The sequence below is a fragment of the Arachis ipaensis genome, chromosome B10 (genome assembly GCF_000816755.2).
Source record: "Arachis ipaensis cultivar K30076 chromosome B10, Araip1.1, whole genome shotgun sequence".
In the NCBI taxonomy this organism is placed as follows: domain Eukaryota; kingdom Viridiplantae; phylum Streptophyta; class Magnoliopsida; order Fabales; family Fabaceae; genus Arachis; species Arachis ipaensis.
Window position 1 is genome coordinate 8,315,311 of NC_029794.2, and position 10,414 is coordinate 8,325,724.

Here is a 10,414-nt window from a genome sequence, read left to right on the forward strand (position 1 = left end):
ACAAAATAATATTGTATATAGTCATAGTTATATAAATTTTAAAATTTAATTTTATTTCTTGAATTTAATAATTAATAATAATAGGGGTCGATAGGAGCGGGACGAATACCCGTAAAGACGGGTTAGGGAATAGATTTTTATTATTTGCAGGCAGGAACAATGTAGGTTCTATACAGACTAATGTAGGGTGCGGTGGGTTCGGGTAGGGCAAAAACTCGCCTCTTACCCACCCCGTTAACACCCCTAGATTTAGAGGTAGTTGGCAAGAGAGAAGGAAAATGACAATGGATGCAAAGATGGCAACACATCAGAGAAAGAGAGAAAGACAAAGACGAAGACGACACGAGGCAACGGAAGAAGTGTGTTTAAGCAGTGATTATTATGTTAATGCTTGAGGGAAAGAACTCCTCAGCTTGTAGGTTTTGTATACACTACTAAACTAATCGTTCTTCATAAAGACAATGTCTAATAAGGAAGAAACTAATTATCCCTAACTGTTTCTAATTGCTTCTAATTGACACATAAAGAAACTTTACTATAATATCAACAAGGAGAAAGAGGAAACGACGACCATGGTGGTGGAAGCAGAGGTGATGACGCAATGATAGATCCAAAAGGCAATGCAAAGGCATATCTAGATGGAGTTGCAGATGCAGAGGTGGTGAAGCCTAGAAGGCGACACAGATCCAGTTGTGGAGGGGAGGAGGCAAAGGCGACGACATGTAAAGGAAGAGGTGGCAGCAACCACGTGCAAAGGGAATGAAATGATGGTGGTGGTGATGGTGCTGTTGGGTTTGGGAGAGAGAAGTGGAAGGTTATAGAAGGGGAGAGTTTGGGAGTAAAATTGGAAATAAAAAATTAACAAAGCATTGACTATTACAAAATTGAATCAAATTCAAAATTAGGATTAGTTTTGAATAATTTCAAAAAGATTAGAGACAAGATACATACGACCATTTGAGAAGTATTGGAAAATTAAAGCCGGAGCAACCGAGCAACACAACTTAAGAGTACCAGAATTAGGTTACCGATACTGAATGCCAAAATCTAAGTTATATGATTGGTCAAACTAATCTTTACATGGACTATAGAATACAAACATTGTTGCCCTACATTAAAAACTGAAACATAAGGGAAATGTCAAACGCAGTCTGTTAGGCAATCATGTTAATCATGTTAAATGGACAGCATAGCCATTCATCTAGTCCTCAAGCAAAATGTAAACACAAAAAATGAGGAATGCTAGAGGGCCAGCAGTTAGCCATCAATGTTTAAAGTATGGGCTAAAAGTATATTGTTGGATTACTAGAATAAAGGAACTGGGTTGATAGCTAAAAATACTAGCTAAAAACAACAAATTCTGCTGGCCCTTGAGCATTTCTCCACAAAAATATTAATCCAACATCATTTCCTTTTCTCTATTCATTAGAGGTACAAAGTATGCTCTAACTATAACTAAATTTCATTCATTTTCCTTCTCCCCACATCTGGTCACGAATGAAATAAGGATATGCATATTGAAGCTCTGAATCTAATTATATAAAACCACATCAAATTATATGAAACTACGTAAGTAAACTCAAAATTTATGACTCAACAGAGCAAATGACATTAAGAAATCATAAAGATTTACTGGCACTATAAAACTCAGAATTCAAAGAACAGCCTCCTAACTCCAGTTATTCTATTTAAACCAAAATCCGAAAGATTTACCTCTCAAAAAATACATAGTGATTAACATTCCAAAACATTTGGAAAAGTATTCATACATGATCAAAATTGACCTATACTATTCAAGGTGTTACCAGGAGGTTGAGCAGCATAATTGGCCAAAATTTTATTGAGCACCTGAGGTTGTTAGGTCAATGATAATGATCGAACATCCGAAACAGGCTTCACAGAATCACTTGCTCTCTATATCATAAATATCTGTTCTGGGTATTGCCATTAAGGAGAAACAAGATAAGAAAATGTTAAAATAACAGAGTTACAGACCATGGTCCTTGCAGTTTTAATGGATTTGATTAAACACAAAGTACAACTTAGTTAATCATGATTAATATAATAACAAGTACAAATATAGTTAGGATAATTATTCTTGCATTGGATCAAATACAATGTAAACATTACATTATAGCACTTTTAACTTGTGTCAGCTGCCAATTAACGTGATGAATCAATTTAAGACAACTACAACAATTTGGAGAGGAAATATAACTTATGGATTTGGTGGAACAAGTACCATTTAAGTGGATTAAAATGGGGGATGTACTAATAATGAAGAAAAGATTAATGGTTACCATTACCATTCCTTGAATCAACAACAAGAAGAAACAAAGAAAGCCCTTTTTCCATTCTATGGAGTTAGCTACATGGATCATACAATGCCAAAGTGCTTTATCAGAAATCATTTGCTCAAATAATACTATTAAAACCATCCTGAAGATTAATCTATATGGGAACCAATGGGTCTCACAATCAACCGAATCCAGTAATTTCTGTTGCATCTATTCAACATACAAAAATGGATTTATGAAAGAAATGCAGAAAAGACACATAAGTGTGATTCCATAGCCTCCTTACTTACAGTATTTTGCTCTATTCAACAGGGTGGCTCCACTTTAACATAAGGGGAAAACAAAAACCATCATACCCCAAAAGCTTAAGTTTCTCAAAAACATCACTTTTATATAACACGAACTCAGAAGAACAATGAAAAGCATGCACAAATTGAGTGTCCAAAGAAAGCGTCCCCCTTCTCCCACCCCCAATTAAAGAATAAGATTATAATATGATAAAATTAAAACCATGTAGCATAGCAATGGAGGAGGCGAATAGAAAAAGGATACACAAGATAGAAGCCATGGGCGAAAGCACCAGCTAAGACAGCAGTGAACAAACGATCCCTCAAAACAGGTCTATGCCTAAGGGAAAGGCGAACTGTGAAAGCAAAAAACCAAAAATGAAAGATTGAAAGAGAAAAGCAATAATTAATTAGACGGAGAAGGAGAAGAGGAGAACATACTAAGAGGGAGAACAGGGGCATAAATGAGAGGAACAAGGAACTTGAACGGTGGACCGTTGCTCTTCCTCCTTACCACAGCTTCTTGATTCGACGGATCGGACGGCGGCGTTGCCATGCTGATGCTGCGATTTGGAATTTTGGATCTCAATTCTCAATTGCTTGCCAACTACTCTGCGCACGCCGTTTTTATTCCTTTTTCATCACACGCCTATTTTTAATTTATGGTAAATAGAAGATGATAGTGAAAAATTATTAAATGATACTTCAATTCAATATATTAAATTATTTTATTATTTTTTAACTATGTGACTAATTGGCCAATGAGTAATAGTTCAAATGGCATAGTCTCCTCATACTCAATTAAGAGGTTGTGGGTTCAAGTCTCCTATCTTTGGTAAAAAAAAAAAAAAAAACTCAAGCTAACTTTGAAAAACACCTCTTTAGGTGCTAGATAGGATTGTTTACTTTCCTTTTGCTAGTTAAGTATTGGGCTATAAACTTTTTCGTAGAGAGAAATCTTAAGTAGCTAATCATTTTAGTTTAAAAAAAAATGATTATTATCAACTCATACAAATCAAATATAAAAAGCTAATATTTCTGTATGGAAATTTACATGACAATAAGAAATGAATAAAGGTCTGGTTTGTTGTACGAAGGGTCAAAAGTGGAAGGGTGGTGTAGTTAGTTCAATGACAGTGGTCAACGCTGATGCATTGCTAGCTAGGTTAGCCAAATTATAGTGGAATAGAGTAAGAATTTGGATATACCAAATGTGATGGTGCTACAGCAATGGCAAGAATATGGAAAAGCAGAAATGATAGTGGCGTGCGTGATATTGAAGCTTTGTGTTGTGCGTGAAATGTAAGTCGAATCGCAAACTATATAAACCACCAACTTCATCATCTTCATCATCGCCATTCACTTCACACTGCACCCTCTCATATTATCATCATGGTACGTACTATATTCAACTTTGATATCCATCTTTCTGTTTTTTTCATTCACCTTGTGCCCTTTATTTACAGGCTCTGCTTCATCAACAGACAGTGGACTACCCTACCTTCAAACTCGTCATAGTTGGCGATGGAGGAACTGGTAATAAACTAATAATACAATATAATCATGCATCATGTTAGTTATTAATAGTCTGTATTCGTGCCTGGCTCAGGAAAGACCACTTTTGTCAAGAGACACCGCACTGGCGAGTTTGAGAAGAAATATGAACGTAACACACTTTCTTAATTTCTTTTCAGCTTAATTAATTATTATGATTATTTATAAATCATAATTTTTGCAACGTAACAGCAACCATTGGTGTGGAGGTTCATCCACTAGACTTTCACACGAATCGTGGAATGATCCGCTTTAACTGCTGGGACACTGCTGGCCAAGAAAAATTTGGTGGCCTTAGAGATGGTTACTAGTAAGTCCAATTAATTAAGCTTAATTAATCCTCATCCAATCTAAGTTAGTATGAATATGATTTGATTGCATTTTGAATTGTGCTTAAACTGTGTTGAACTGTGTGCAGTATTCATGGACAGTGTGCTATCATTATGTTCGATGTCACAGCTCGCTTGACGTACAAGAATGTTCCCACGTGGCACCGAGACCTCTGCCGGTATGTTAAGTTTATTCTTTTCCACAAATTTATTTGCACTGCGTTTTCTGTGCTATTATGTCACTCTTCCTTGTGGATTTTATAGGGTGTGTGAAAATATACCCATTGTTCTATGTGGAAACAAAGTTGACGTCAAGAACAGACAAGTTAAAGCAAAGCAAGTTACATTTCATAGGAAGAAGAATCTGCAGTACTATGAGATATCCGCAAAGAGTAACTATAATTTTGAGAAACCTTTCTTATACCTTGCCAAGAAACTTGCAGGGTAATTAATTAAAACTCTTCAATCTTTGTTTATATTTTGCTTCAATCTCATGAGTCGATGCAAATAAATTGGTCTTGTAAATCATTACAGGGACTCTGACCTTCACTTTGTGGAGATGCCTGCTCTGGCTCCCCCAGATGTAGTCATTGATTTAGCTACACAGCAATTGTAAGCATTGTTTCAAGTTCAATACATGTCTTTGTGTAGTTATGAAAATTTAAAATTTTACATGTTTTTCAGGAATGAACAAGAGCTTAGTATGGCAGCTGCTCAGCCTCTCCCTGATGATGATGATGATACATTTGAGTAGACTTTAGGGCTCCCTAAACCCTTACTATTTGATGTGTTATATATGCAGTGTTTATTTCTTAGTAGCAGTTTCTCATGCTATATGCAAATGTAATCAATAAACATATGGAGTTTTATCACATTGTATATCCCCCTGCTAAAAATTTTCTCTTATGATTTGTATGTGCCAATTTCCTTATAATCCTAGTAAAGTAACTAGTGGAATAATATTTAGCTGTAGACATCAAAATTACAATAGAAAAATAACACATTAGAAAGAACTTCACAAATGATTCCAGTACACTAATCCTTCAACAAATACATGCTTATATACACAATAACGCAAGTGGTAACCTGCCAGCTAAGCATTTCCACTCTGTGTTGGGTGGTGCTTGTAAATTGGAAAAGAAGAAGAATAATCTGTGAGTGGCCCAAAAGAACAGCTAGCATTTTGTTATGTCAGATATGACACAGCACATGAAAACTGGCTTCTCTCTGTTGCAATATGCTATTTATTGGTAGAACATTCCATTTGTTGGACAATACACTTGGTTTGTATCCGGAAGGGGAAAAAAGCCTGATTTCTCTTATTTATTTTTTTACTTTTGTTTCATGGCAAACACCTTTTTACTCTGTGCATTTTGGCTACATTGTAAAGCGCTTTATCACCAGACAGTAATGACTTGTTAGATTCTGAAATGATGTGATTCCATGTATGTATTTGTTATTTGGCGGTCCTGAGTAGTAGCAAGCAACATTCTGAATTCTATGATGATGATGATGATGGTTCATGAATCAAAGTGTTGGCCAGTTGGCCATGGTCCATGGTTCTCAGAATGCATTGAACCTTGAATCACCTCTGGGCTCTTATTATAATGCATGTGCTACATTTAGGCCACAGTACCATTTTCCCTTATTAGCTAACCACCCCTTAGCCTTTTCTCTTGTTTCATGGCTTAAGTGGCAAACCACAATTCACCACATGTGAACCATAATATAATGCTTTAATGTACATTGAATTCATCAAGTAAATTAGACTAATATCCTAATAAATCAAACATACATGAGTATGGGAATGGGGATAGATGGTGTGAAGGGTGTGAGCCTTGTTGAGCTCCATTTGCCAAAGGAAATGTCCACATCCATGTCGGTTTGTGATCCATTTTGCAATTACTGTGTGCCCACCTCACAAGTGCTTGTGGGCCATGTGTCTTTCAAATGTTGTGGCCTCTTATAATATAATTCACAATTTTGACCATTGTCCAATTTTTCAGGAGCTTGTTAGTGGTTACCTCTAACAACTTCATTTTTAACTAGGTCCCATTTTCATTCTCAATTTCATCTTTTTAAGGCCACCCTTCGAATCGTGCCTTTCAATGTCCCTCTTCCTTTGGGCTACCTAGGCCCTGTTTACTATTACTCTTTTAATTAATTAATTAATTGAATTTATCCAATTCTTTCTACTTATCGAAAAAGGTGAACTCCAGTAGAATTAGAAATTAGTCCTTCATTTCTGACCCACGATTATCCAATGTACATCTACTGATACATAAAAGAAGTAGTACTTTTTTTTAACTGCAGATATATGTAAAGTGATAAAAAGAGAGAATGATAACCTTTGGCTATTTGCTCCAAGAACAAAGTCTTTTTATAATTTAATCTCTAACCATTTAAATAATTTTTGTAAATATCAGGAGTCACTTAATCTAGAAATAAGGGTCGCTTAGTCTAGTAATAAATGATTAAAAAATTTTAAATTCTAAAAAGACACTATATTTTTCGAACAAATGATTAAAGCCCAAAAATGATATTTATTCTAACCTTTTACCATTTTATACTCATTCACGAATATAACATGAAATTACAGCAACTACTTGTCTTTGCTGTTCCTTCACGGGGCTCACTTTGGTTATATATGTGGCCCATCATGTGTTGGATCCTCTTATTGAACTGGCAACTCTCTCAAATATTTTCTTCTCATTATTTTTTTCTATTTTTGTTTTAATTTCTTGATCCTCTTTACTCAGCTGTTAATGGTGTCCATATGCACCTCTTCTGCGTGTCTCCTAATTTATTTTTATTTTTTTTCAAGCCATTTAATAGCGTCACCATCACACATATACGGTTACAGCTAGCTTTGTGTGTATATATTTGATTTTATTTTTCTTTGGTCTCTTTCTAGTCTTGGTTAGTCCACTACTCCTCAAATCAACATATATGAATTAATTTCAAAGTCATCAATATGGGATATGGATGTATGATTCAAAGCAATTAATGTAACCAAAAACCCAGACAATGAGGGAGATGCATGCATGGTTTATGTTATGTGTGGTCTATTTTTATAGACTTCCATGTCATGAGTTTGTGTTAATATATGTTAGCAATTCAATGTATTTCTAATTAATATATATATATACTCTTAACGGAAAACCCCAGAAGAATCAATTTATATATATCTCTAGCAAGTAGAAGTGATTTAATTTCAGGAATATGGCCTAATTTTTTAGTTCTTAATGATGTGAATTGAAATGCATGCAACTGAAATAGAAGCTACGTGGTGGCATATAAAAAGCGTAGCATAACAAATTATTTTGAGCTGATTATGGATAGACATAAGAAGTAAGTGAAGGTCTCGTAAGCTTTCCAAGTTAATGAATGTATAATCATGTATATATATGTATATGGTACGTAGAAATTAAAGTAACTCGGAAAACTAGCTAGCAAGAGAATGTGACATATTATATTATGTTCACATGGGCTATGCAAGTAATGATACATTTACAAAGAAACTGTGTATGTATAATGTGGGGGGAGCCCCTCATGAATTAATCAAAAACGGATTGAATTGAATTGAAAGGAAGAGTTAGCTTGTTTTTCATGAAAATTTGAAACAGGACACGTTCTGCAAAGGGAACCATGTGCTTACACATAACGGGAGGGGCATCAATAGGAGGGATAGGTAGCATGCAATGCAACTAGCAACTGTCATTGTCCATGCCATAATAATCAAGTAATCGGTTAATCAACAATCGTTTTTAAAAATAAAATTTAGATTGATGAGACAAATTAATATATGGTTCCTAGCTATATTATGAGATAGGAATTAGGGAGTAGTAGGGGAAACCTGAATTTATTGTTTGGCAATAAGGAGTGGTAGCTAGCTAGCTTAGTCTTACCCTAACCCTATGAATGAATATGCTTTCATTTCACTCTCAAGCCTGGTTGTGATGATTTGGATTCTATTGCTCATGCACTTTTCAATCTCTTTATCACTTGGATCCTTTCCACTTTCTTACTGTTACTCACCTCATCTCTGTATATATAGGCTGGTGGCCTTCCTGTTTTTTTGTCTATATTCTTATCCTTTACTGTACTCTACATCATCATTAGGAATTTACCATACTCTCTACCTTTTATTTTTATCTTTCTCCTTAGCTTCTTACCTATTTGCGTATTTAATTATTTATCATCATTTTCAGAACCAACTTATAAGTTCGTTCCACTCAATTAATTGAGAATCCATTGTCACATCACTCTAGTTTAATTTAGAGTAAAAAATAAATTAAAAAGCGGTGAGTCGATTGAATCAATTCAATATTTTAGTAAAAATAATAAAATATAAAAATTTATTTAAAAAATATTATATATGTAAATCGATGACCAATTGCTAGATTTTTAGAATCTTGATATTTTCATTAAGAATTGGATTAATTTTGTTCGAAATAATTATATTTGTATTTTAATTTTGTCTTTTAATATAGTCAAAATTTGAATTCGAATCATGGCAAAGAAGACAAACTCAATCTGATGAATATATTCCAATTTGTACATCATTGCTTTCTTAAGAGGGAAAAAAACAGAAGTCAAATGTATTTCCTTTATTCAATAATAAAGAAAGCATAGGCAGGGAATGGGATTTTTATTTATAAATAAAATAAATATTTTATTTATTAATATGTGTATTATCAAGGATATTTATGTTTTTACATTGTCATTACACATTTTGGGTACACATGATAAAAGATAAATAAGAACAGAAATTATATATTGTACACTTGAGATGTGTAACACTTGAAAAAAATATATTACAGTATACTCAGAATATATATGTTATATTTACATAAATGTACATATTTAGGGTGTTGTACATTCGGGATAAAACCAAAAAAAAATTCATTCTAATAATGTACTGAAATATGTTACGACCTAATTTGATTTGATTTTTTTATTTTATTTTATTTTATTCAAATAATTTAAATTAATAATTCAATTCAATATAAATAAATATGCTTGTATTGTATTATTATAACGAGAAATAGTTTGGGTTAATGTAAGCCGGTGACATATCAATATCATACATTATTATTAAATTTGTGCCATCATCATCACTTCAACATAAAGTGAAATCTGGGTGCATGTGTAATATATATTTCGAGATTCTGGAAAAAAAGTTGTCACTGTTAACATGATAAGATCATACTCTCAAAGTTCGACTGCATGTCATGGATTTAACTTGTATTTAGTAATTAATTAGGTTAAAAGTAAAGAATCATATATAGAATAACTAAACTAATAATGAAATTAAGGAAGCTACAAGGACACATAGGCGGTAGATTATATTACTTATTTAACAAGTTATAATTTTAATTCGAAGGTAGGTAGGGACCAAAGTTAGGTGAAAGGTAAAAAAAATAAAAATTTGATATAGAATGAGGGGTGGTGGGAAAGAGACATAAATGGACAAGGATGGTTTTAAAGGGACAAAACACACACAGCATAAAAATGCAGTACCCTTTGGGTGTCACACCCTTCTTCGTTTGTGCATAAAAGCAAGACATGCATATGAATAAGAACCACCGCAATAATAATAAATTACTACTGCTGTATGTTTGCTAACAAATTAAATTAAATTGTTGGGGATGGGGAAAAAAATAAAAAAAATAAAAGTAAACTTGGTGACCATCGATAACTGTTTTTAACTGAAAAAGTGCAAGCAGTGCCCCTCGATTCACGAGGGGTTAATAAAAATGAAATAATTAAATGGTAGTAGCTAGAAATATGAGTTAGCATTTATAAAAGTAGGGATATTTGCTCTTATGTCTGTGATTGTTGTTGTTGTATATTATGAGTTCTACTGGCAGAGGTTGTTATCTTTGTGCACTCCAAAACAAACCTGACCCCTCTGCTGTGCCGTGCTGCCTTTTCTATCTCTCAG

The 10,414-nt window shown here is 33.8% G+C and overlaps 2 protein-coding genes across 2 annotated transcripts; one reads left to right on the forward strand and one right to left on the reverse strand.

The window, feature by feature from the left end:
* LOC107624311 lies at nucleotides 1,536-3,249 on the reverse strand. Its single transcript, XM_016326807.2, has 3 exons — nucleotides 3,026-3,249; nucleotides 2,850-2,940; nucleotides 1,536-1,934 (listed from the first exon to the last, which is right to left on the reverse strand). Exons 1-3 carry the CDS (start codon nucleotides 3,138-3,140, stop codon nucleotides 1,904-1,906), a joined length of 237 nt encoding a protein of 78 aa, XP_016182293.1. The 5' UTR covers nucleotides 3,141-3,249; the 3' UTR covers nucleotides 1,536-1,903.
* LOC107624262 (GTP-binding nuclear protein Ran-3) lies at nucleotides 3,842-5,378 on the forward strand. The gene is made up of 8 exons (XM_016326749.2): nucleotides 3,842-3,979; nucleotides 4,051-4,120; nucleotides 4,194-4,250; nucleotides 4,331-4,448; nucleotides 4,557-4,646; nucleotides 4,732-4,911; nucleotides 5,002-5,079; nucleotides 5,152-5,378. Exons 1-8 carry the CDS (start codon nucleotides 3,977-3,979, stop codon nucleotides 5,219-5,221), a joined length of 666 nt encoding a protein of 221 aa, XP_016182235.1. The 5' UTR covers nucleotides 3,842-3,976; the 3' UTR covers nucleotides 5,222-5,378.

Excerpts from the sequence above, each read along its gene's own strand:
- LOC107624262 (XM_016326749.2), top strand. Across the intron at positions 4,647-4,731 it reads TGGCACCGAGACCTCTGCCG|GGTGTGTGAAAATATACCCA; the intron begins GTATGTTAAGTT and ends TGGATTTTATAG. Across the intron at positions 4,912-5,001 it reads CTTGCCAAGAAACTTGCAGG|GGACTCTGACCTTCACTTTG; the intron begins GTAATTAATTAA and ends AAATCATTACAG.
- LOC107624311 (XM_016326807.2), bottom strand. The coding sequence starts at position 3,140 with ATGGCAACGCCGCCGTCCGATCCGTCGAATCAAGAAGCTGTGGTAAGG. Across the intron at positions 2,941-3,025 it reads TGCCCCTGTTCTCCCTCTTA|TTCGCCTTTCCCTTAGGCAT; the intron begins GTATGTTCTCCT and ends TTGCTTTCACAG. Across the intron at positions 1,935-2,849 it reads GCCCATGGCTTCTATCTTGT|AACAGATATTTATGATATAG; the intron begins GTATCCTTTTTC and ends GGCAATACCCAG.